This window comes from Bubalus bubalis, chromosome 2, assembly GCF_019923935.1.
Source record: "Bubalus bubalis isolate 160015118507 breed Murrah chromosome 2, NDDB_SH_1, whole genome shotgun sequence".
NCBI classification, from domain to species: domain Eukaryota; kingdom Metazoa; phylum Chordata; class Mammalia; order Artiodactyla; family Bovidae; genus Bubalus; species Bubalus bubalis.
Window position 1 is genome coordinate 170,682,052 of NC_059158.1, and position 27,758 is coordinate 170,709,809.

At 40.3% G+C, this 27,758-nt stretch overlaps 1 protein-coding gene across 17 annotated transcripts in view; it reads left to right on the forward strand.

Annotated features, from left to right (window-relative positions):
- The window catches only part of LOC102398746 (nuclear body protein SP140-like protein), a 98,148-nt gene that overhangs the window by 58,407 nt on the left and 11,983 nt on the right, over positions 1 to 27,758 (forward strand). For 11 of the 17 annotated variants that reach the window (XM_044937943.2, XM_006047059.4, XM_044937942.2 and 8 more), the window contains 5 exons: positions 2,787 to 2,840; positions 17,011 to 17,058; positions 18,303 to 18,407; positions 21,109 to 21,251; positions 24,615 to 24,653. In XM_044937943.2, the coding sequence (XP_044793878.1) occupies positions 2,787 to 2,840; positions 17,011 to 17,058; positions 18,303 to 18,407; positions 21,109 to 21,251; positions 24,615 to 24,653 (389 nt within the window). Of the gene's footprint in view, positions 1 to 2,786; positions 2,841 to 17,010; positions 17,059 to 18,302; positions 18,408 to 21,108; positions 21,252 to 24,614; positions 24,654 to 25,149; positions 25,669 to 27,758 lie in introns of those variants that run through there. The other 6 variants (XR_006548979.2, XR_006548978.2, XM_044937944.2 and 3 more) reach the window with 5 other exon arrangements.

Sequence of the window (27,758 nt, forward strand, 5' to 3'; positions counted from 1 at the left end):
TCACCTAACTCTATCAGTTATTCCTTTTAAATGTCTCCAGCCTGTCCACTTGTTTCCATCTCTATGTCAGTACCCTTATCCATGTCTGTATCACTTCTCACTTGATCTAGTTCTACAGGCTCCTGTTTGTTCTCCTTCTTCCAACATTGTTCCCACCAAACACAGTCTAAGTGATTTAGCTAAGCTGATCTTTCAAAAAAGCAAATATGTTCATGCTGCTGTCCTATGTAATAGCCGAATGTCCTTTAATTTTCCTTTGGAATAAATTAATTCTTCTTTGAGTGACTTCCAAACTCCCTGCCTGAGGCCCCTGCATCTTTCTCCATCCTCATCATTGCCTCTCATTGTCTCACTCGGTGTTCAGACCCACTGAACTCTTCTTGGTGTCCTGCATTTGCTGAATCCAGACTTCTGTATGTGCACTTCCATCTATTTGGGGCTGTCATCTAAGTCACCTTTCTCCCTAATCTGTTTACCTCCTGCTTCCATGATTCTTCTGCTAGAAAAGGTCCCTCATTTCAAACCAGGCTAGTTCTTCTTGCCTTCTGCATCCCCAGAGTAGACTGTACAATGTGTCTTAACAGTCTCCGTGTATCAATGTGCATCCCTCTTAACGCGTCAGTTCCCTGGTTGCTCATAAGATTGATAAGCACTGATGCTTCAGTAGTCTTCTGCCCTGCATCATCACCATCATTCACCTCAGCATCTGACATGTGAGAGATGCTCAGCAACCTTGTTGAGTGAATAGAAAAAAAAAGTCTACCTTCTGTGTTTCAACATTTGGAAATTTGTCTGGCAAAAATTCATTTATTACAGTATTTATATGAGAATATCTACTAAAGTTACTTTAACAATTGAATATGTGTATAGAGGAACTAAAAAGCCTCTTGATGAAAGTGAAAGAGGAGAGTGAAAAAGTTGGCTTAAAGCTCAACATTCAGAAAACGAAGATCATGGCATCTGGTCCCATTACTTCATGGGAAATAGATGGGGAAACAGTGGAAACAGTGGCAGGCTTTATTTTTGGGGGCTCCAAAATCACTGCAGATGGTGATTGCAGCCATGAAATTAAAAGACACTTGCTCCTTGGAAGGAAAGTTATGACCAACCTAGATAGCGTATTAAAAAGCAGAGACATTACTTTGCCAACAAAGGTCCATCCAGTCAAGGCTATGGTTTTTCCAGTGGTCATGTATGGATGTGAGAGTTGGACTGTGAAGAAAGCTGAGCGCCGAAGATTTGATGCTTTTGAACTGTGGTGTTGGAGAAGACTCTTGAGAGTCCCTTGGACTGCAAGGAGATCCAACCAGTCCATTCTGAAGGAGATCAGTCCTGGATGTTCTTTGGAAGGACTGATGCTAAAGCTGAAACTCCAATACTTTGGCCACCTCATGCGAAGAGTTGACTCATTGGAAAAGACTCTGATGCTGGGAGGGATTGGGGGCAGGAGGAGAAGGGGATGCCAGAGGATGAGATGGCTGGATGGCATCACCGACTCAATGGATGTGAGTCTGAGTGAACTCCGGGAGTTGGTGATGGACAGGGAGGCCTGGTGTGCTGCGATTCATGGGGTCACAAAGAGTCGGACATGACTGAGCAACTGAACTGAACTGAACTGAATACATATAAATGTAACAAACAGTATTTTTGGAAAAGAATAATGTCACATAAAAGTAAGTACAAATGTATGTAAAAATGTCATCAATGGGTGGATTGGAGAAGTATATAAAGAAAAAAATAGAAAAATAAAAATGCATGTTTTTGGTGAAGAGTAAAAACAGATTAAAACGAAGGGACAAGGACAGTGAGGAGCAGCAACAAGAGAAAGAGATGTCAGAGGCAGAGTCACCCTGTGATGTAGGAGTCAGGGAAAGAGGAGGGGAGGAGGTGTAAATGAAAATTTCTTTACAAGCCATAACTTAGGAGCAGAGCTCCAAGGACTTAGAAGTGCTCCTGTGTCATGTATTCTTCAAAAAGTGTTCCAAGAGGCCAAGAAGCAATGACTGAAAGTCACCAAGCATTGATAGGATGGGTAAGGCCACCCAAGGTCAGGGTAGAGGTGGTTGAATAGATACCCCAGACCCAGGAGCAGCTGTGGAAGATGATCAGTGTTCAAGGAGAACTTCAACCAGCTCCCAACGGGGGTGGGCCAGTTACAGAAGGTACAGGTCACAGGACCTTGGGCTGCAGGATGTCAGGAGTCTGAAATCAGAGCTCCCACTCCTGATGCACTTGAGTCTAAACACACTTTGACAGGGAGTGCACTCAGTCCACGTCACAACCCTATTCTCTGCACTTACTTGACCTGACCCTTTGGGGAACTGCAGGGAGGAAAGAATTCTATTTAACAGAATGGGTCCAACTGATTATACCTGGATGATGTAGTTGAAATACACTGGTGAAATTGACAATATCGTGGGGCAAGGAAATAAATGTGTTCTTCTGCTGGAAGATAATAGCATCATTTTGTCACAACCTTGGAAAGACCTCAAAAGACAAACAATCCTTTACCCTATCAGAAAAAAAAGACCTCAGACAACTATTTGTAAACTCATTAGATAGTTTTGGAGGAGGCCTTCTAACATGTTACTGATTTTTATGGTGATTTCTCATTAGCTTTTGCAAATAAGATCTTATTTCATCTTCACAAAAAATGTAAAACCTGAGTGGCATACCTGTTGCTATCCCTGTTTCACAAATGAGGAAACTGATGCACATAAGTAGTGAAGAGATTTTTCAGGTTTACAGTTTTTTAAAGTTTCTGACCACCACCTGTTACTTTCTAGATTCCACGGATATTGGAAGCAATTCTACTTTGGGAAAACACGGTGGGAAAAGAAGTAAGACTGCATAAGAATTTACTCGATTTTCATGTTAAAATGAACAATTTTTTAATGCTAAAATTTATTATATTTTCCGTACCTTTAATAAGAAAAAGATTAATGCCTTTTTTTTCATTTTTTTAAATTTTATTTTATTTTTAAAATTTTACAAAATTGTATTAGTTATGCCAAATATCACCTGTGGCAGATTCATTATGATTAATGCCTTTTAAAGTAATTATTTTTCAAAATGCTCATATCTTCATGTGAATATCTTGCTTTTTATTCTTGCTTTAAAATGTTTCTTATAAATACTAACATATACATTTCCAGAATTTTTCTATGCATGTGTTAACACCTTTTGTAATACAGTTTTATTTATCTAAATAGAGTAATTCTATGCATACTCTCTCTTAAAAATTATATCATACCTAGAAAATTAAATTACATAACATTTTAAATTGAACTACAAAAAACCTTTTTTAAAGGATGCCTTAACATGCACTCTTTTCATTTTTAGTGTGGTTGAGTATTTTCCATTTGTTATTGGCCATTTGTTTTCCTTCTTCACAGAATGCTTTGTCATGGAATGCTCAGTCAGTGTCTGCTGTTGTGGTGTTTCTCTTTTTCTTACTATACTGCATGACTCTAGAAATCTTTGTATCAGATACACGCACACTAAATCTTGGTCCTATATGTTCCTAATATTTTGTCCCATTTGTTGTTTTTCTTTTAGGTTTGTTAACGGAATATTTTGTCTTAAAGAAGTTATAAATTTTTAGGAGGTCAAATTTGTTAGCCTTTTTCTCTCTAGTTCTTTGGTTTCCTATCATATTTATAATAGCCATTTCTAGATTTTTCAAAATATTGCTCTATATTTGATTCTAGAATATTTGAAGTACCTGATAATTTTTAATATTTTCATCAAAATCCCATGAGTTTTGCCTATTTGTATATAAGCACTTTGATCACACAGCACCTTTTACTTGTCTGAATATTAGTTTTTCTTTTATAAAAACATTGTAGGAGAAAAGGGAGAGCTCAGAAGTAGCAACAGACTGATGCTAGAGGTGAATTTAGAATTAGCTCAAAAAGATTCCCTCCCCATCTCCTTTCCAAGTTCTTTGGAAACTCTAATTAGAAATACATTGATTTTGCAGAATAGTTTAGGGAGAATAGAGACATACCCATTTGTTTATGTCTTATTTAATGTTCTTCCACTATGAATTTTCTTGCACTTTAAAAAAAATTATATACTGTACACATTTGTTTCCATCTATGAATATCTTTTTCCCATTACAAAGGAGCTGGAATAAATTTAAATGAGATAAGACTCTCAAAATCTTTTTAAGTAGGAAATCTATGGTCATTTTATTGCATATGAGGAAATCAGAATGCCAAGGATCTTCTTCTGATTTAATATAAAATCTTAGGAGCATCTATATAATAGTTTAAGGATCCACCTGTCACTTAAAATATTAGGGCCAGGCCTCCAAATGATCAAAACAACCAACCAGAATTAAGTTTCTTAAGAAATTTGTAATAAGTGGCAATACTTTCTAATGAGGGGAGTATTACAAGACCCTTCCATGCTGGGGTCCAGCCCCAGCTGATCCAGGGAGTTCAAAGCGGGGACGGCGTCGGCGAGGATCAGGATATGATAGCGTCATTAGATATTAATTAGAGATGTAAAGAGTAATAGAATGAGGATAGCTCAGTAGGAAAATTCAGTGGAGAAAAGAGGCTGAGTAGCTTGGTTTACGCGGGAGACCAATAAAACTTCAAGACAAGAAGTTTGCACCAAGTACGTAGGCCGCAGGCATCCTTCTGTTCTCCCAAAGGAGAGGAGACACTGAGGCCTCCCCAGTCGGATCTTAGAAGCCCAGGCATAATTAGTAAGCATGGTGGGTTCCACGCTCCAGACAGAGACTCAGCCAGAGTTTGAGAGAGAGAGTGACATGGGGAGACCAGTATTTCGAGAAACTGATCCCAATTCTTTATTTTCCATGGTCTACTTTTATACACTGAGATGTTATGCAAAAGTCACGCAGGGTCAGCAGTCCTGACTTTTATCAAAGTCAGGTGCTTCATACAAATGTATACAGACGTCTTAGGGGTGTTACATCATCTTCTGGCCAGGGGGCCTGCTGACAGTTTATGACCCTCTCTTTGTGACAGCGGTCAGTCAACCAGGACACTTATTTCTCCAGGGGTGATTATTCTTAAAAAGGACTCCACCTTCCGAATGTACCAGATAAAGTTACATTCCTATAGGGTGATGGTGTAGTGGGTTTTAATTAAGGAAAGAATTTACTTAGCCTAAGGTCTAACATGATTTATATCAAAGGTTAATACTTATTTCTTCTATATATTCATTAATGTGTGTAAGGGCAGGGGATGTGGAGACTTAGCAGCAAACATTGGCTCAACAAATGAAAAACCCTTCACCAATACAATTTCTAATCAGCCCACTATACTTATACTAATGGTTTTCTAACTTTTCTAAGGAACCTGTTTTTAGAAGGTTTAAAGCATCTCGTGCCTCTCACGGTTGGGAGGCTGTGAGCAATCACATGTGGCCGGACAAGCCTGTCAGGCAGGCTAGAGAACCTTCAGAGGAGTTTGTAGGTTGAAACACTCCTATCACGCCCAGGAATTATTATTAACTGGAGCTCTAAGTTAACTCCTTCTCCGAAAGAGGTGGAGGACAGCCCCCCGTAAAGTCAGAGGTTTAGGTGAGAGCACAAAGTAGTAAAGTAGGCAGACTCTGGTTATGGGGGTAGATGCTCAAGGATTTCTAGGGGGACTCCTGAGGCTCAATCCCCCCTTGGCGTATGTCGAGCCTCCTTCCTCATGACCTTTACCACGGGCGGAGTGCCTCACGCTAGCCCCCAACACTTCCAAATAACTCTTTCAAGGCAAATTTATATTACAGAGAACAGAACAAATTGGTAATGGTTACAAATAGACATGTCTTACCTTCTTATGAAAATTCTCAATTTAATACTGTCAAGGCAATTCTTGTTTTGAATTTATTTATTTGTTTTAATTGAAGGATAATTACTTTACAATATTATGATGTCTTTGCCATACATCAATATGAATCAGCCATAAATATACATATGTCCCCTACATTCATATGCTTTACGTGGGACATCTCTCCCATGTAAGGCAATTCTTTGTGTTAGTTTTATGGTAGAGAATTCTGTCTCTCCTTCTAAAGCTATGGGTTGAGAGGACTTCTCCTTGTTTTCTTTGTGTAATTCTTTGTTAGGTACGAAGACTTACATTTAAAAAATCTGGTCTCTGGAATTTGATTAGTTAGCCATATACAAAACACAGACCCATAGAGTTGGATTTTGTTGGCAGAAATAGAGAAAGTATTTGGAAAGAATCTTACCTAAAAACAGTAAAATATGATGAATATAGATTTTTCTACTACAGTCTCCAATCTTGTTGCTAAATCTGAACTAGTTTGAGAGCCTTTATCTTTTTTCTGTTCAGATTTCCTTTCTTGTCTTCACCTAAATATATAACGTAAAAGATTTGTTCAGTGATTTAAGTGAGGATATATACAACATCCTTTTTAAGACTATCTCTCTCATATAGTATTTAATAAGTATTTACTACTTACAGGTTAATTATTATTCCCAGCATTGTCAAAATATTTTCTGTAATGTTCTTTGATCTCCAAATACTGAGGACCCTTCTTTATACACCTTCTATTTATCAGACTTCATCCTTATGGGCCTTGTCCCATTTCTACACCTCTCAACTTATCAATTTCACACTCTCAACTCTTCTACAACTTCTCCTTCCTGAAAAATCAGACCACATCTCTACTAATGGCTGCTGAAACTCAGTCTTTCCTCATGGTACTCATTTTGGGTGAAGATATATAAACAGACTTCAAAAGTGAGCATTATTACTGGTGTTGTGTGGGAATTTAGCATAAGTGAAGGAAAAACCAGATTTGGGGTGTCCCCAAAAACAAAGGTATAGAAGGCTTCCAAGATTTTGAAAGACTTTGGCCAAGCTTGCACTCATGCTAAAGACTGAGTTGCTGTTGGCTGTAGATAAAATTCCCATAGCTCCTCCTATAGAACATGGCAGGATAATTTACAATGATTCCCTACTTCCACAGAATAAAGACGTGAACTCAGAGCTTCCCTTTTTAAAAAAGTTCTGAGTTTCACCCAGAGGCAAAGAGTCAGGAGTCTCATTTGCAACATAGCCCATGGTCTGGTCACAATAGAGGTTCCCAGTGACAAATATACATATTGACACAGCCTCACAATCTAGCAACCTTAGGTGCTAAATGTAAGGTGGGAACCTCCATATTTTTCCACCATGATGAAACCAAGAAGGACTAATTCCACAAGATTAAGCCAATGCCATACCCCAAATACTTGGAGTGATTTATGCCTCCAACCATCCTTGGCCCAGGTTAAAAGTACTGGCACCATGTGGCTGGTGAGAAGAAACTCTGCATTAGAAATAGTTAAGCTTCTGTATATTGATGCATCCAAGAATGTGTTGGAAGAGTAATTTAAATGACTAATTCTATCAGTCTGTGAAAAGTTTAATCCAAGTATATGATTGTATACTTAAATCTGGGGGAAAAAATGTTGAAATAAAGGGAGGGATAAGGACATGTTAGGAAACCACAAATTAGAAGGTTGGTCAGTTTTCATTGTTGGTTCTTTGTCATGTACAGTGATGTAATCAGTGTTGTTGGCTAAGGAAGATTCTCGGTAGATCTCATTGCGATAGTAAGGATGCGTCTACACCACATGCTCCCAAGAAGACTATACAGATTGACCACAGATGAGCAGCTCTGCTGACCTCATGGGTGAGGCGGGAGTAGGCAGCAGGCGTGGGGAGCATTGAGGATGGGGAGGCAGACCTCCTCCCAGGATCCTGGGCTTTAGACCTGAAGGGATCTTTTTCTAACAAGCTGGTTTCTCCAGTCAAGAGGATGAAGCTGGTTGGCCTATCAGAGGGAGATCTGATCATAGTCTTTCTGACTGGGAGGTTGTTGGCCGCTTCTTGCTTCCTAACAACTGGTGGGTCTTGGCATCACTGTGATCAGGTGAGTAAGCTGGGAGAATTTGATGCACTCTCTTGTCTGCTAAAGTATCATGATCTCCTACTTGCTTATAGCTCCTTCCTGGTCATTTGTTGGTAATGTTGATCAGAGAGTTGATAGCTGTGGTACTGTTGGTGGTGATGGTCCCTTCATGGCTTCCTGTATCTACATGTTGGAGTGTAGCTGAGATTGCATCCCTAGATATTTCATCCAGTCTGGTAGCTATAAATTCTATCCATATGTTAATGACCACCAATTTTATTTCACCTCCTTTGGTCCCTCTATTGAACTGCCACGTCATAAGTTCAACTTCTGACTCCAAACTTCCACTTGGAGTCTCAGATTTGACACATGAAACCCATTTCTTTATTTCACTCCCAAACCTGTCATCCACCACCTTTCTCTCACTAAATGACATTACTTCTACTCGGTTGCTTGAGTCAAAAGTATAGGAAAATGTGCTTGATTCCTCTTTTTTTTTCCTAGTCCCTCCACCTCCATTCACAAAAATGTTTCAAAACTATATATATATTTTAAAAAAGAGCCAAATAGAAATAAGTATAATATCTGAAATCAAAAACAATGGAAAAATTGGGTAGACTCTGAAAATACATTGTGTGTGTGTGCATGTGTATACAAATACAGCCAGTTCTCATTATTCATGGTGTAGAGGTTGTATGAAGTCACCCCAAACACAAAGTAGCTAATAGTAAAACTTTGCTTCCAAAAGAAATAGAGGGTTTGGTTCCTGTGAGCCTCTGGTCCTATTTTTGTAAACCAATAAACATAGATCTTTGTTTCATGAGTGTTTCTGTTTAAAGACACCTAATTTGTTATATATGTTGATTCATTAATGCTGAACTCACATCCAACGGCATTGTAACTCATGCCTGATTGGAGCTCGTCTAACACATGTGTTTTCTCCATAAGACACGTCACAGTCTTAAGAACATTAGACAGCACTTCAGCACTAGGCTTGAGGCCATTTTAAGCAGCATAAATTACCAACAAAAAGCACAAAAATGAGAACAACATGGAATTAAGTAGATGGCAAAAGGATGCTTGTTTACAAAATGAGCTGAAACAGGGAGGCAGAGCTTTGTCTTGTTCAACCTCTGCTGGCAACACGTGTGTCTGGCAACACCAAATTTTTCACTGCTGTGCGCACCATCATGAATGACCATGGAAGCGCCATGAGAACTGACTTGGGAGTTTCAAATAAATTTTAGAGAGTGGGTGACTTCGCAAATGTGGAATATGTGAGTAATGAATATTGGCTGTATATATACATATTTTCATTCTTTCTAGAATTCGTTTTTTGAATTAAATAATACATAGGTTCTCATAGGCAATATTTTATTATTGTTGCTTGCCAGACAGCCTACTATTTGGATTTATATTTACTCTCTGACCCAAGAGTTGCTTAAGAGAGCGTGGGAGAAAATGTACATTCTCTATTTCCATTTTCTAGGTATGAAGTTGAATGTGTATCAATAATATCAACCTTGTTAAAACGTTATTATTTGGGTCTTTCAGAGCCTTTTCATTTTGTCCACTTGATCATCTGTGGACTGAGGGTAATAAAAAATAAGATTGTCTACTAGTAGACTGTTTTTACCTCTTATGATATTTCCCGTAATTTCTATTTGCTTAAAACATTTTGTCCTGGATTATACTTTGTTTGATAATCAGATCAGAATTCCCTGGTTTCTTTTCGTTGATGTATGCCAAAATTACCTTTGCCTGTACATTGATTTTCAGCGTTTAAAAATGTGTTTTTACTTGAGTCTTTTGTATATGGTTAAAAGTTGGGGTTTACTTTGTAATTTAATTACAAAATATATTATTTAAATAAGTGAGTTAAGTCATGTCCTGTTATTATTAGGACCAAAATGTTTGAACTCGTTTCTGTCATGTTAATTTGTACTGATGATTCATCTTGTTCTAGTGTCTTGGATATTAAAAATGTCAACACTCTGCATTCTGTCTTCAATGCATTTATGTGCATGTGTGTACTTGTGATACTTAGGAAGGTTTGCATTTTGGTTGTAGTGGTTAAAGCTGAGCATAGGATTGCTTAGCTGAGACTAACCCTCCCAACTGGTCTTGCAGTTAGCCCTGCCACATTTCTCCTGAGTAGGAGAAACATGAGCCACTTCTGGGTTTTTCCTTTAAAAGAAATTGAATTGAGTTCTTGTTCATTTCCCATATTTCCTTTGGTTGGGAGTATATACTTATGATATTTACAAAGGTTTATTCTTTTGTTGTAGTAATTACTCTTAGAATTACCTTTATATGGCACCTTTGATCCTCTCTGTAGACAGATCCCATTAATTTCCTACCTGGTAGATTTGCAAAATTAGTATGTGTCCTATATTTCTCTGTCCAGTCTCTTTCCTCTCCCACCCAATTTAGGCCGCACGTTCCCTTTATTTTTTACCTCTCATATATAAAAAGTGCTTTATATTTATCCTTTATTTATCCAAATAATACCCCTTGACTCCCAACAGTAAAACAATATCCTTGCTCTACCACTCGTATTTCTGCCTTCCTCTGCAATTTTTTTGGTATTACATTATATCTATATTTTCAGGACATATACACTTATCACTCTGGACTTTCACCTCATTTACATTTTCATTTAATCTTCTTGCCAAAATGTCTCAGTCCTGTCTTGGTTTGCTAAAGTGGACCCTCTAGCAGTTTTCTCAATAAGTACTCATAGGACCAATATTTCCAAAATGTGCCTATTCAAAAATACTTGCTTTTATTATTTATACCTGAAAATAATTTGCTTGTTCTTTACTTCTAGAACTGTCTTGTAGGATTTTCCCGAAACCTTCTGTGGCATTCAATGTTGCTATAGAAAATTCTACAGCCAGAGATTCCTCTCCCTTGAAAATGACTTGGTCTTTCGGCCAAGGCTGCCCATTCAATTCTTTATCTTTAAAGTACAGTAAGTTTGCTGGAATATATTTCAGGGTTGACTGGAATCTATTTTCTCTGCTACAGAGTGAAAATACATGTACTTATACAAAATATATTTCATTTTTTTTTTAATAATTTTGGCAAATTTTTTCTTGAACTTACCTTCAATTATGCCTTCTGTTACTTTGGTTCTCTTTTTCAAGAATGCTAAGGATTTGTTCACTGTTTTCTGTTGATAGGGATATCACCCACATTTTTCTTTTAATGGAAAGACCCAGACTATTCTTCTCACATCCCATTAGCCCACACTTACTCACATGGCCAGAGCTAAGTGCAAGGGGAGGCTATAGGCAGCCAAGCGTCCTATGAAAGAAAAGAGAGAATACTTATGGGTGACAAACAGCAATCTGCTTACTTGTTCTCCACGATTTCCTCCCAAGTCCCTGATTTCCTCAAAGAGGCAAAGTCAGACGCTGTTGGTTCAAGGCTGGCCTTGTTGTTACCTGAGGCACTTTGGCAATAAAAGGAGCTGGAATGTGGATGCAGCCCAAAGCTTTGGTGGCCAGAGACAAGTTAGCATTGAGTGGAAAATAAGGGAGAAAATGTTAGAAAATTCTGTTGTAACTGATGAACACAGGTCTCAATGGAATGAGGAGAAACAGACAAGAGAGAATTTAATCAATTAAGCAGAAGCCAGACTGGAATCACATCAGATCTATGCCCAATATACACACAATTACTTAAACCAAACTCAGAGCACACACCACACTGTTGGTGCCGTAGAGACAAGCGACACCCCATTCTCTGAACTGAGTTCTGTGATTTTCATTTCTACCTCATTCCTTGTATTCTCTTCTTTATCTCTCTTCTTTTTCCTGCTCCTTTCCCATTCTACTAATGTTTTTCTTCTCTACTATATTTCTTTTGGTCATTCTTTAAAATCATATCATATAAAACACTGCTGTTGGGTTTACATGGCACTGTAGAGATGACAAGATTTTTCTTCTGGGGCTGAAAACATATTTGGATATACATTTCTTTCATTTGGAAGAAATCCTTTCAATTTTTTCTGATTATTTCTAATACCATATATATATATTTGAATATAGTATTATTATATATTAAATATATTTTAAAATGTAGTAGTAGTATTCATCACTCAGTCATGACTGTAGCCTGCCACGCTCCTCTGTCCATGGAATTCTCCAGGCAAGAAAACTGGATTGGGTTGTGCACGCTTCAGCAGTTGCAGCGTGTGGGCTCAGAAGTTTCAGTTCCCAGGCTCGAGAGCACAGGCTCAGTAGTTTTGACGCATGGCTTAGTGACTTCACAGGATGTGGGATCTTCTTCCCCAACCAGGGATCAAACCCATGTCTCCTGCATTGGCAGGCCAATTCTCAACCACTGCACCACCAGGGAAGCCTCCCATACTTATCTTTATCATCTTGTTTATTTCCCAGGTTATACTTACCTGGTCTAAGAATTTTGTCCTCTGAGTTTTTGTGAAATCTCACTGCCATATTTAACTTAATAGTTGGAATGACAAGTCTAAGCACAGATCATATTTGTTCCTTCTCCTACTTCCTTCCTTATCAAACCTGTTCTCTTAAATAGTTCTTTCTATGCCACAGGATGAAGTCTTAAATAAGCCCCAGAGTTGTGTTAATCCTTTTCAGCAGCAGTGATATTCTCACTCAACATTAAAAGACTGAGCTGATATAATATTAAAACTATAAAATAGGTAGGGGGGAAATTGGGTAAGACCAGCCTCTTCGACCATCTACACATCCTCTCTAATGCCATTCACTATCTACTGCTTTTGGCTAATTCAAGTTGGGGAGGAAGGAGAGAAGGAAGTAGTCAAGAGCAGGAATGGCCCTCCAGCAAACCCTTCACTTCTCCCAGAAATGGCAGATGCATGAGTCACATTTGTGGGTTCTTCAGAGATCCTCCCCTTTCAGGGAGAATTTCTCAACTGAAGTTCCCCTGATGCAGGAAATCCAACCGATGGCTTACCACTTCCTTCCTAGTCTCTCAGCTTCCAGGAGGTCCACACCCCTCCTAGGGTCACCTCTTTCATCCAAAATGTCCTCCTGGACACAGTATCTCTCAAGAATTAACTGAACCTCTCCCTTCCCAGGGAAGGCTCATGCCTCTTCATGGTCTTCAGACTTTCTAGACCCCTCTCTAGACTTTCCAGGTTTGAGTCTTTAAACACCTCTGCCTCCCTTAAGCCCTTGGAGACACAGATTAATTATCTTGGAAGCTTCCTCACTTGCCTTGAGGGCAGGGGAGCACTGAACTTCTATAGCAAGTCTCTGGTGCCAATAGATAGTCTATTTGAATAGGAAACCCAAAAACAACCACCCTACTTCCTGTGGTGTATTGAGAGAGAAACTTCACAAAGAACAATTGTTACCTGGACTTAAACCCCAACTCTCCCAGTAAGGAGAACTCTTAAGCTAAACCAGACTACTTTTGTATCTTTAATTTATTTGGCCTAACAGGTTTGAAAGAAGGTGAATCAAGCAGTGCCAGAGAAAAACATAGAGGAACAGAAAATATTTTTCATTTGCCCAAGAACCTATGGTTAAACAGGCCCTAACTGTAGTCCAGTGCAAGAAAGAGAAAGGAACAAAGGAAGGAAGAGAGAAAAGGGGAAAGAATGAAGGGAAGAAATGGAAACGAAGAATAAAAGAAGAAAGGAAGGACAGGTGCACATTCCATGGCCCTGCTTTGGGAATCAACATGTTTGAACACGGCATTCAAGAAATTCACCTGCACAAGCCCCCTCATCTTTCCTCTCACAACCCATCACCTCTTATACCTGAGAGCCTATTCGCCTGAGATAGGGTTTCAATCAACCTTTTTTGATATCTCTCACCCTAAGGTTTTCTATGACTTGAAATTATATTTCTACAAATTCCACTTGGGCAGTTTCTCTTGGTTAATTCTTTAGATCATTTTTTGTCCAAACCCATGTGAACAAACTCTTCTGTTTCTTTCATATTTTCATCCCAAAAGCTTTCATTCAGGGTTAAGATGATGGCCAATGTATTATTTGTGTAGGTTACCATCACATATCCCTAGATAATCCAAATTCTTGCATTGCTGCATTGATTCTGCCTCTCAAGCAAAGGAAGTCTGGATTACTAAACTTAATTTTTTTAATTTCAGGATGCTTCAGTTTCTTTATAGGTAATGGGGATAGTAAAACTCCCTAAGATAAATTAGTAAATGTAAGGATCTTAATCCGTGTCTAGCATATAATAAGCATGTAACAACTGTTCAGTTCAGTGGCTCAGTCGTGTCCAACTCTTTGCGACCCCGTGGACTGCAGCACAGCAGGATTCCCTGTCCATCACCAACTCTCGGAGTTTGATCAAACTCATGTCCATTGAGTCAGTGATGCCACCCAACTATCTCATCTTCTGTTGTCTCCTTCTTCTCCTGCCTTCAGTCTTTCCCAACATCAGGGTCTTTTCCAATTAGTCAGCTCTTTGCATCAGGTGGCCAAAGTATGAGAGTTTCAGCTTCAGCATCAGTCCTTCCAATGAATATTCAGGACTGATTTCCTTTAGGATTGAGTGGTTTGAACTCCTTGCAGTCCAAGGGACTCTAAAGAGTCTTCTCCAACACCATAGTTCAAAAGCATCAATTCTTTGGGGCTCAGCTTTTTTTATAGTCCAACTCTCACATCCATACATGACCACTGGAAAAACCATAGCCTTGACTAGATGGACCTTTGCTGGCAAAATAATGTCTCTACTTTTTAATAAGCCATCTGGGTTGGTCATAGCTTTTCTTCCAAGGAGCAAGCATCTTTTAATTTCATGGTGGCAGTCACCATCTGCAGTGATTTTGGAGCCCCAAAAAATAGTCTCACTGTTTCCATTGTTTCCACATCTATTTGCCATGAAGTAATGGGACTGGGTGCCATAATTTTAGTTTTTTGAATGTGGAGTTTTAAGCCAGCTTTTTTACTCTCCTTCATTTTCAGCTTTCATTATTATCATTCTCAAAGTGTTCCTTTAGATACAAGAAATGAAACTTGCCTTAAGTTCTTTTAAATGTAGACGTAAATGTATCTGGATTAGTGTGAGAGTAAACAACATGAAATCTAGGAACCCAGGTTAACAATCAAAGGCTTGGTAAGTGCAAGGCTATGGAGTATTTATTTTTCTTTATGCAGCAGGATCTTGACAATTTACAGTAAAATGGAATTTTTTAAAGTATTATTACACGCAATGCAACTTTTCAGCAGCATCTGTTTTATATTTTTCTATTTTCTCAGAAAGAGGGGGAAGACATAGAATTGAGATTCTGAGTAACAGAGCCTCAAAGAGGCAAACCAAGAGGAAATAAATATATAAATAAATGTTTAATAACTGTCTAAATTCTTATGTTTTATTCTACACTTTTATTAATAGACTTATTTCTCTAATTACTTTCTGTAGCTACTAACCATTGAGAAATATACCAGATTTAGTCAACTTCTAAAACATGACAGGGAGACAAAGATGATACCTCAAACAAGTAGCATGGTGGTGGAATCTGCAACCAGAACCCAAGGCCCAAGGGCTTCTGTGGTGCTGAACTGATAACTTTTGAGGCTGGAAATAGTTGTAGCTATAAAACACTGTGTAACTCACAAGTGATGAAACTGTCCTGCCCCACGTCCCACCCCCTTGAGGTGATCCTGTGGACTTGGGTCTGTCACATTGCCTCTTCTGCCTGAGTTTGTTCCTCTGTAAAGTGAAATAATAATAAAGAGACTAACTGGCCAGCAAGGCCCACCTCAGCTTCATCTATGAGCTGTTTTCTCCTGGAACAGCATTACCAAATTAGTACTCTAGGATTCTAGCCATGGGAACTGAATGATGGGCACAGACCTTTAACTAGAAAGCATCCCTGACTTCAGCATTCAGACACTGCTGAATGATGGCAGACTTACACGTGCACATAGACATGCCTCATCTTTTTGGATGCAGTCAGCAATTGAATCAGATACTACATTGTTCTGAAATATCTAAGTCAACATTTTGTGCTATCTCTAACCCTACCTACAACTTTAGGAACTTAGGCATCAATTTTACATTGAAGGTAAAAGGAGAAGGAGGCAGCAGAGGATGAGATGGTTAAATAGCATCAATGATTCAATGGACATGATTCTGAGCAAACTCTGGGAGATAGTGGAGGACAGAGGAGCCTGGCATACTACAGTCCATGAGGTCACAAAGTCAGACATGACCTAGTGATGGAAAACAGCAACAAAAACAACAATCAGTTTTATAAGCTTCCCTTCTTAGGGCCATTGAACTAGGTTTTTTTCAGCCCTTGCTCATTTTTGCCACCATTTTTGGTCAAAAACCTTTCAAGTTTAGTTTTGTGGCAGTTATCTGACCTACAGAATTGAGCATAAAGTTTTCCTTGAGACCTAATATTACTGCCTTTAATTGCTGCTTCTTTATAAAAGTAAATCTTCAGTGCTTTTAATTTGTATTTTTAGCTGTGCACATCAATTTTCTCATCTGTAAGATGAGGATAGTTATTAGTTCTTATTTGATAAATTTGCTCTAAGGATAAAGTAAATCAATAGAGACAGGTTCTAAGGATCGTTCCTGGCGCACAATAAAGACTTGACAGATGTCCAGCTTCATTATTCTACTCACGGTGCTGCTCTGTTACTTGGGAAATGTGTAAGACATGGTTTCAATTTTATTTGGAATGACTAGGAAATGTTAGTAAAAGAAACACAGGATATATCTCAGATAGGCATCATCTTTGTAAAACTAAGTCTAGACCACGGTTCCCCCAAATGAAGATCCGCAGGGCAAATTCAATCCATGAACTGTTTCATAAATAAATTTTTAGTGGAACACAGCCAGAGCCACATCTTACCATTTATGAATTGTCTATGGATGCCTTCACAATAAAATAGTAGAGCTGAGTAATCCCAAAAGGAATTGTGGTCCGTAGCACCTTAAATATTTTCCTCCCTGACCCTTTACAGAAAAAACTCCTAACTCCTTATCAAGGCATTTAACATTTTTCTTGATGTACTAGACAGATTCCTGAAAAGTGACATTTAAATGGTATTTTTGCAAAACACTGTTTGCAATATAATGTTGTAAAAAGACACATTTATGTTATTTTTCTACTTTCTCCCAGGGATAGAAACAGTCTGCACTGAGTCTTTGAAAAGAGGCAGAAAAAGAGGTAAAAAAATAAATGATTAATGCATTTTTAAATAAAATAATGCAAATTTCTATTTTATAATTCATGTTTTTAGTGATCAATCAATTTTCTTAATTGACTTATAGAGCCAGTAACAAACGTTAGGATAGTCCTTGGTCCTGGTCAGTTTCAACAACATGACATTGTTTAGTCAATTGATCTGTGAGAGACCCCCAGGCTTCCTGGGCACATCTCCCCTCACCACAGTGATAACTTTTGAGGAGGGAAATATGAAGAAATATATCTAAAGAGTATGACTCACGTAATATTTAGCTCATTCTTCTCTTGCCTACATAGAGAGCCATAGGCTAGCCACCAAAGGGGACTCTGAGTGGTAACGGGAACTGTTACCAAAGAAATTCCTAAAATTTCTTTGATTGTATAACTTTGGCTTGTCACTCATTTTTTTGGCCTCAATTTCCTCCTCTGTAAATTGGTGGGTGGCAGGTGAATTTGACTGGCCTCCTATGCCCAACCAACTCTAATAGAACTGACTCTGGAAAGACTGTCCACAGCCTACCCTCCCCATCCAGAGAGAAGCCCCAACATCAGTCTTTACTGGATCCCCTTCAATGCTAGCCAGAGGGCAAGAGAAAGTGTTCCTACTACTGACATTCTTTCTAAGATTTTCAGCACCTGCTTCAGAGGAATCAGACCTCAGCACCCTCACCCAAGGGTGTACAGAGGCCCTCTTCCTGAGCAATTTGTGGTTTCTTCTAGAGCAAGTTACATTCTAGCCACAGAGAAAGGTCGCATGAAGGAGAAGTGAAGCAAAGCAGAAACCAAGGCAGGAAGATGGAACTGACCCTCTGGGGGCCCATTGCAATCCTGCTTTATTGCCTCAGTTGAGCCCTCAAACAGGGAGAAAAAATGAAAAATTGAGGCTTTTTCTCCATCTGTATAACTTCAAAGCAATGATATGACTATACTCTTCCTTCAAAACAGCAGGAAGAAAATGATCATGCAATAGGTAGCTGGGGCTGGCAAGCTTGGGAATTCATATCCTTCCTCAAGAGGTGTGTATATAGGATTTCAGAGGATTGGGATATAAAGTGACATTAGCTTTATGGACCTAACCTGCCATAAAAGAAAGACCTAGATATGTATCTAATTCATGGGAGAAATCCTCCCATTACATTTCAAGTTATAAAGAAGGATTTCAAGATAGGGGAGGACAGACCATTTTAGAGCAAGATGGAATGAAAAAACCACATGCTTCCTTGCAGGTCCAAGAGTTCCCAGAGATACAAATATGGATTTTCAACGTGATCAGCTTCCCGTGACTTGTGGTGAGGCGATGGGGATTTTATATAAGGAGAAAATGATAAAAGGTGGGCTTCACTATATTCTACACTTTTCAGTTAGAAAACTCCCATGTGAATAATATATTGCACAGGTTGTGGACCCTTGTTGAGGGGAGGAACATGTTTCTAAGACTGTCCCCAGGTCTGGTGGTTCACTAGGAAGACTGAAAGGACTCAGCATATTATTGAACTCGTGGCTGCTATTTATTCTATTGAAAAGGCACACCGAAAAAATCAGCAAGGGGAAAAATCATGCGGTACAGATGTCAGTTTCCAAAGTCCACTCCCAGAGGGGTCACCGTGATGCACTTAATTCTCCAACAACGATATGCAGTGTTGTCTGCCAGGGAAGCTTCCCTGAGCCTAAGCGTCCAGGGTTTTTATCAGGGGTTAGTTACATAAGTGCCCTCTGACTAGCACATGCCAAAATTCCAAACTCTTGGAAGGAAAGCAGGCATTCCACACACACAATATCGTTTATGCCAACAGTTCAGGCACAGTGAGCCACTCTTAAGTTCTGGGAATAGTAAGACCCCTTCCCAAGACCACGTTCCCAGATGCCAGCAAGGGCCATCTAGTAAACAGACTTTCTGAAGAAAGCAGGCTCAATTCTTCTCTGTTGGCTCTTTTCCACACAGCATCCCAGAGAGGCTGGAGGAAAGATGGCATTTCCACACTTTTTAAATTAATGAACATTAGCTAACCAGGCCATCTCCTCTCCTGCCATAGGAAGTGCCCACAGGTTCCCATCTGCACCCAATACAAGGGCACGTGCTTCAATAACAGGATGGAAGATGTACACGTTTGAGAAACCCAACAACAACCTTCACAGTCAATTCCCTGTAATGTCTGTCTGGCCTTTTGCTCACTGAAAGAGAGCACAGCCTTTAGGCTCAGAAGACCTGGATTCAAGTTTCAGCTGTACCAAGAGTGTCTATTTTGTGTGGGTCAACATAGTATCTCTCATACTGAACTTAGTCTTCACCCAAATGGGAATAATAATAAAACTTGCCTCACCATGTTATGAGAAAAAAGCGAGATAATAGATGTAAAAGCTTGTAAATTATAATTGTTATAGTACAAATGCTCATCTTGCTCATGTATCATAACTGATTCCTCCTCCCAAAATACAGCTCATTCGGTACCAACAAGTATTGGGTTGGGCAAAAAGTTTGTTCAAGTTTTCCATGAAAAGAAAGTGAAAGTGAAGTCGCTCAGTCATGTCCGACTCTTTGCGACCCCATGGATGGTAACCTACCAGGCTGGGCAGTCCATGGGATTTTCCAGGCAAGAATACTGGAGTGGGCTGCCATTTCCTTCTCCAGGGGGATCTTCCCAGCCCAGAGATCGAACCCGGGTCTCCTGCATTGCAGACAGACGCTTTACCGTCTGAGCCACTAGGCAAATTTTCCGTATTTTACAGAAAACTCCAAATGAACTTTTTGGCCAATCCAATATAAATGGATTTTTTGCTTTTGTGTTCATGTTAGCTGCTCAGTCATGTCCAACTCTTTGCCACCCTATGGACTGTAGCCTGCCAGGTTCCCCTGTCTGTGGGATTCATCAGGCAAGAATATTGGAGTGGGTAAACCATTCCCTTCTCCACAGAATCTTCCTGACCCCGGGATCAGACTCCGGTCTCCCTCATTGCAGGCAGATTCTTTACCGTCTGAACCACCAGGGAAGTCCATATATAAATGTTTGCCTGATGACCATATCAGTTCAGTTCAGTTGCTCAGTTGCATCCGACTCTGTGACCCCATGGACTGTAGCATGCCAGGCCTCCCTGTCCATCACCAACTCCTGGAGTTTACTCAAACTCATGTCCATTGAGTCAGTGATGCCATCCAACCATCTCATCCTCTGTCATCCCCTTCTCCTCCCACCTTCAATCTTTCCCAGCATCAGGGTCTTTTCCAATGAGTCCGTTCTTCGCATCAGGTGGCCATAGCACATATATAATTTAACTTTTCCCACTTTATAGCATTTCCTAATTTCTTTTAACATAAAATAGCTTGAGTTCAAAATATGAGAAATAGTTGCTTGCCGTTAGCTGAAATGATCAACTTTTGTACAAGACAAGGCAGATGTAGCTGTGGTGAGCCCAGTGTGACCTCACTTGCCCCCTCAGAAACTCGGCCTGGTTCTATCTCAGGTCTCAGAGAAGGGAAGAGAAAGAATCTTCCCTACTCATCTTTAGATTCATTCTTTTTTTTTTTTCTCTTTTGAACATAATGAAATATTTTTTAAGTAAATGTGAGTAGTAACTGGGGGCTTCCCAGGTGGCACTGCCTGCCAATGCAGGAGACATAAGAGATGAGGGTTCAATCCCTGGGTCAGAAAGATCCCCTGAAGGAGGGAACGGCAACTCACTCCAGTATTCTTGCCTGGAGAATCCCATGGACAGAGGAGCCTGGCAGGCTACAGTCCATAGGGTCCCAAAGAGTCGGACATGACTGAAGTGAGTTAGAACGCACTCCCAGGTAGTAATTACTGTCCTTCTCATTGCATGAAGGTCAAAGTATGCACACTGGACCGGAAGTTGGCTCCTACTCTTGCCTTTCAGACTGCTCTGGGTCCCAAAGAGGGGACTCTGCTCTCTTCTTGCCGATTCTGAACCCAAAATGAGTGGCCCAGATTCATGCGGTGGGAGGTCAAGTCTTGGGGTTTTCACAGTCTGATGCATGCCCTGGCAAGAAAAGGAGCTCACCTTGTCTTGGTCTCACAGGCTCCTCAGAAAAGTGTATTAAGGATAAGAATGGAAAGTGGTTCACCCTCAAGGAGTTTGAAGATGAAGGAGACCACAAAGCCTCCAAGAACTGGAAGCAGAGTGTGCGCTGCGGGGGATGGCCCCTGAAAATCTTGATTCAGGTATTTTAGCGTCAAAGCGCTGCATCAAGGGTTTTGTGCCATGGGTCACCGGTTTCAAGCTTTAGCAGGACACTTCCAGAAAATCACCATGCCTCGGTCACAATGCATATATTATCCCTAATAGTTCATGTGGGTGCTATCTTCTCTGGCTTTCATTACAACTCAATCCTCTAAGTGTGTAAACTTTTACACTTAAATTTTTAAATTATTTTTTCTTTTTTTATTTTCTTTTTTAACTTTACAATATTGTATTGGTTTTGCCATATATCAACATGAATCCACCACAGGTATACACGTGTTCCCCATCCTGAACCCTGCTCCCTCCTCCCTCCCTGTACCATCCCTCTGGGTCGTCCCAATGCACCAGCCCCAAGCATCCAGTATCGTGCATCGAACCTGGACTGGCGACTCGTTTCATATATGATATTATACATGTTTAAATGCCATTCTCCCAAATCATCCCACCCTCTCCCTCTCCCTCTCCCACAGAGTCCAAAAGACTGTTCTATACATCAGTGTCTCTTTTGCTGTCTCATATACAGGGTTATTGTTACCATCTTTCTAAATCCCATGTATATGCGTTAGTATACTGTATTGGTGTTTTTCTTTCTGGTTTACTTCACAAGTTACTTTCCACTTACAATTATACAAAATATTGGCTATATTCCCCATATTGTGCAATGCATCCTTGAGCCTGTCTTATACCCACTAGTTGTAACTCCCACTTCGCTACCTCTATGTCGTTCCCCTCCCCACTTCACTGTTAATCACTGGTTTGTTCTCTATATCTCTGAGTCTGCCTTTTTTATGTTATATTCACTAGTTTGTTATATATATATATATATATATATATATTAGATTCCACATATAAGTGATACCATGCTTACATTTGTCTTTCTCTGTCTGACATTGGCTTACTTAGCATAATGCCCTTCAAGTCCATCTATGTTGCTGCAAATGGCAAAATTTTGTTCTTTTCTATGTAGTATTCAAACTCTTTTTTTTTTAATTTTATTTTATTTTTAAACTTTACATAATTGTATTAGTTTTGCCAAATATCAAAATGAATCCGCCACAGGTATACATGTGTTCCCCATCCTGAACCCTCCTCCCTCCTCCCTCCCCATTCCATCCCTCTGGGTCACCCCAATGCACCAGCCCCAAGCATCCAGTATCGTGCATTGAACCTGGACTGGCAACTCGTTTCATACATGCTATTTTACATGTTTCAATGCCATTCTCCCAAATCTTCCCACCCTCTCCCTCTCTCACAGAGTCCATAAGACTGTTCTATACATCAGGGTCTCTTTTGCTGTCTCATACACAGGGTTATTGTTACCATCTTTCTAAATTCCATATATATGTGTTAGTATACTGTATTGGTGTTTTTCTTTCTGGCTTACTTCACTCTGTATAATAGGCTCCAGTCTTACAATTTTGGAGGTAAAACAGTAAAAATTGTGACCTTGGCGCTGCCACTAATAATTGCCATTGTGTAATTTGGTCACAGGAAAGTAAATTAAATTTAATGAATTTAATTTGGTAAGGGAAGATCTTAGACTTTGTAGGGGGAATGTTTAAAATAACATAATAGAACTGAGTATCTGAAAATAATGCATCAGAGTGAGTGTTTTCTAGATAGACTTATGAAGTTCATTCTTGAAAAAGGATATTTTAAAATAAAATATCTCTTTGATCCTCATATCAGCCCCTGATGTGAACAAAACAGGCCAGATCTCTGTCACAGATGAACTCGTGCCTCCTGGCTCTGTACCACATGCCCCAGATGGTCCTTCCTTGTGCCACTCTAATGATGAGAAGATAGTTATTGAATATGTCTAAAGCCACTGCAAAGTGTGGCCCCCCAGCCCCTAACCAGGAAGACAATTACTCATTTATAAGCACAGGTCGGCACAGCTCAGGGATAGGAGAATGAGATTCGCTGGCAGGAAGAGACACAGTAGCTCAGGGGAGGGAAGGTTGTTTCTGTCTTTGAAGTTGAGGCCAGTTTCACGGAACAGTTTGCACTGAGCTAGGTCTTAAAAGAAGACTAGTTCCAACAAGCAAAAAGGTAGGACTGAGAAATTCTACATAGAAAGGATGGTATGACTTGTCGAGAAGTTGTGGGTGATAAGTCTTCCTACATGAACAGGGCTGATTGTAGAGGCCTTGAGGCCCAAGACAAAAGACTGAGCCCTTCATTTAATCATGGGGCAATCGTGGGAGGTTTGGGTTCGGGACTGACTGACTAAGTTGAAAGAGTGTTGTAGAGGTAAGAATCTGATCAGGGAATGCAAGATAGATTACACGGTGGGGAACTTTAACCCATGGAGACGTCAAATGACCTCCATTACCTTCCCACCTGATCAACCCCACTCACCCTACAAGGCCCAGCTCAAACAGCACACTCTGCTGGAATCCTTGGAAATTCCCTGAGCTTGCTTCCTATTGCAGCTGTAACAATTCCCCACAAACTTAGTGCCTTAAGACAACGTTTATCTATTATCACACAGTTATGCTGATCAGAAGCATGAAATCCGTTTCACAGGACTCAAGTCAAGGTTCAGCAGGGCTGATTCTTCCTGGAGCCTTCCAGGGAGAATCTGTCCCTTGCTTTTTTCAGCTTTTGGAAGCAGCCTTCATTCCTTGGCTTGTGGCCCCTTCCTCACATCACTCCAGCTCTTGTTCTGTCATCACATCTCCTACTACTGACTCTGGTCCTCCTGTCCCCTCTGATAGGGACCAAAGTCCCTTTTACTGTATAAGTTAGCACATTCATGGGTCTGGGGATTGGGATGTGAACATCTTGGTGGGGATGGGGGAGTATGGGGAACAATGGACATTATTTAGCCTACTACACTTGCCCGTCTCTGGATCCTGAAATATTCTGAGAGCACGGTTTAAACTTTATCATTCTTACCGATTCTGTGCCAGCTTTTCCCACTTGTCTCCCCAAAGAGAGTGTGTGTCCAAGGCCACTGATAAGGCCTGCCACTTGTCAATCACTCACTAGGTATGTACCAATGGAGTAGCTATAGTACTCGAGGTATAAATACACAAGTTAGAGGGATACTGGGGGATGGAAAGGAAGTGACAGATGTAGAAGTGGTTGTAAAGGAAATTCTGGCAAGACTTTATAAGGAGAGCAAGACTGAGGATGCAGTTTTTAAAGCCAACTTTAAATCTGAGGCTGGGTAACAGAGCAGCGCATTGCGTTACAGACTTGGAGAGGGAGGTTATTTCCCATGAAGATCCCTCGAACTTGTGTTGAGAGTGGAACATGAATGAAAGGCAGTTGGAATTACTGAGCTCACAAAGCAGAAACAAGGACCCATCACAGCATGAATCTCATTTTTCTTTCAGAAAGGATTCCTACCAAACCCATCAAGAAAAAGGAAAAAGGTAACTATTATCTTCTGTCTCACCTACCATATTGTTGATTTTCCATCTCTCTGGCTTTATTTCATAGTTTCTAAATTAACCATTTATGATGAAGCTTGACATTATAGTATGGTGTTTTTGCTACTTCCAAACCTTTATGTATGTGAAGCTGGAACGTCTTTGAGTTTTAAAATATTTGAGATAGAGGGTGGAGATAATCCTTAAAAATAGATAACAAGGCAGAACTGACCTTGTACATTTGTTTTAGAAAAATAAATGAGTAAGTCCCCTATATATGAACGTTAAAGTTGCAAGCTTTCAAAGATGCGAATATGCATTCGCATGGTCAATCACATAAGTTAGTTCACGTGTCTGGCGTGTGTTGTCATGTATGTGAATCCTCCACAGCTGATTTACAGTTGCTTCGAGACATCCTGGATTTGAAATAAAGATACTGTGCTTTACTGTACAGTGCAGTATAGAGGACAGCAGTACAGTATCTTTATTTCAAATCCAGGGTGTCTGGAAGCAACTGTAAAAGCGGCAGTGATGTAGCTGGTACGTCTAAGAAACCCTAGGAATTGGAGGCCCAGAGGAAGGATGAAGAGGGACAAGAGGAAGTAACTGCAGAACTGAAGAGATTCACGAGGCGGGAAATGGCAAGGGGGTTTTGTTTATCTGAAGAGGCAGCCTTAGTGTCTGAGGCACAGGACTCGGACATGGAACGGTACATGAAGGTTGTACCAGCTGTTAAGAATGCGGTCCGGTGCTACCGTGTCATCATGATGAGAAAAAAGAGCCACTACCCAGACATCACTGGACCATTTTTTAAAGAGAGTAGACAGAATTGAATCCAGCAAAGAACTGGAACCTGTGTCATCAATGTCAGGCATGAGTGAAATTGCAGTTTGCCCTCCGTCTCCTATTGCCGACGATCCTTCAGCTCTATGGTCATCCACCTCATGTCCCTCCGCCAGCCAGTAGCCCTTCTTGCCTGTTCAGTCGATGCCAGCTGTTGTACTGTACTCCTGCACTTCTCAAGGTACTCTAACTGTACATTAAAAATGTTTACTTTACTCTTTGTGTTTGTTTGCTTTTCTGAAATATTTGTGTGAAAAGTGTTACAAGTTTATTACAGTACAGTACCATAGAGCTGATTGTGTTAGCTGGGTACCTAGGCTAACTTTGTTGGACTAACCAACAATTGGACTTTCAACATGCTCTAGGAGTGGAGCTCATTAGGAGATAGGCGAGTTTCTGTACTGTCTTTCTTTAAAAAGTTTTTATTGAATTACAGTCGACTTAAATGTTGTATTAGTTTCAGGTATACAGCAAAGTGAGTCAGTTATATATATACATATATACACTCTTTTTTTTTTTTTTTTTAGATTCTTTTCCCATATAGGCCACTGCAGTGGGCATACTATCTTAAAATTAGACATAAAAGATGGAGCTAGAGGTGGAAAAGCATGATTTGGGAAAGCACAAAAAAAAGTGTGTTTAATAATGGTTGCTTTTGCAACACTGACTGTATTTTCATTGGCTTTTCTGGGTTCTGGCTTTAATGAAATAAGGATTGAGCAAAATGGAAACATCTCGTGGTCACTCTAGCTGAACTAGTATAGACCTAATGTAGAAATCCCCTCTGGAATGAATATATAGCCATATGTCACCTGGTAAAGCAAAAACAAAACAAAACCTCTTCTTCACATGCACACAGCCACTCACACTGAGTCCTGCCTCAGGGGGTTTGTTTTCAAGGTAAATGTTATTTCCTTCATGGAGATGACACTTTAAAGAATAGAGTGATTGGGAAGCAGGGGTGCCCTTTAGAAGAGGCTGCTAACTTGGAAAATCTTTTCCTTTGTGGAGAGGTCCTTCAACCCCATCAGAGGGGCTTTGCAGACCTTAGTGCTGCCTATGAAGGCAAATTCTCTTCTTCAAAGTAACATGTGACATTCATCATATAAGAAATGAATTGCCAGTCCAGATTCAATGCAGGATACAGGATGCTTGGGGCTGGTGCACTGGGATGACCCAGAGGGATGGTATGGGGAGGGAGGTGGGAGGGGTGTTCAGGATGGGGAGCACGTGTACACCCGTGGTGGATTCATGTTGATGTATGGCAAAACCAATATAATATTATAAAGTAATTAGCCTCCAATTAAAATAAATAAATTTAAATTTAAAAAGCAAAGTAACGTGACATTCATGGACCAGCACTGTCTGTATTGTGTGGATTCTGGGGAAGGAGTCAGATAGTTGATGTCTTCCTCTCCAAGACAGTGTGTGAGAGAGAAGCTATGAGGTGAAAAAAACGAAATAGAAAAGCTTCCATTTTCCTAACTTCCGGCAGAGGTAACCCTGGCCATCTCCGCCAAACCAGGAAGTCATGATCTTCACAAAGCTGGTTTCTGGGGATACCTGCTCCACTGACTATATGCTAAAGATTCAGTAACTAGGATCTGCATCCACTGGGTTTTCTGGAGAAAGAGATGCTATTTGCACTGTTCATTAAGACCAAGTGCTTCCACCTAGTCCTAGGGAGTGAGTGCTAGGCTATGCATGCATGCTCAGTTGTGTCTGACTTTTTGCAACCCCATGGATGACAGCCCACCTGGCTCCCCTGCCCATGGGATTATCCCAGGCAAGAATACTGGGGTGGGTTGCCATTTCCTCCTCCAGGGGATCTTCCTGATCACAGGATCAAACCCATGTCTCCTTGGCTCCTGCATTGGCCAGCAGATTCTTTACCACTAAGCCACTGGGGAAGCCCTAGTCATAGGGGGTCAAGGGTTAATCAATTAGTTGATCTTCTCCCACCCTTCATCACGGATGCCCTCTCTTGGTTTCCTCTGGGCTTACAGCTCAGAAGGTGTCACCGCCTCAGTTCTTGAAGGGTCTCTCTAGAGCATCTCTTTCTTCTCTAGCCCCTTGGCTTCTGCTGCTTGTGTCTTCTTAGCACCAAATGGCATAAGAAAGCCTGACCCAGTAGCCTAAAAATAGTGGTCAGCATCTATGAGGATGAGAAGAAGGAAATGTGGTTACATGGCCCCAAGCCAGGACCTCTCAAACACAGGTAGGGATGTCCCCAAGGATGTCCCTAACAGGCCGTTCTTCAAGCTC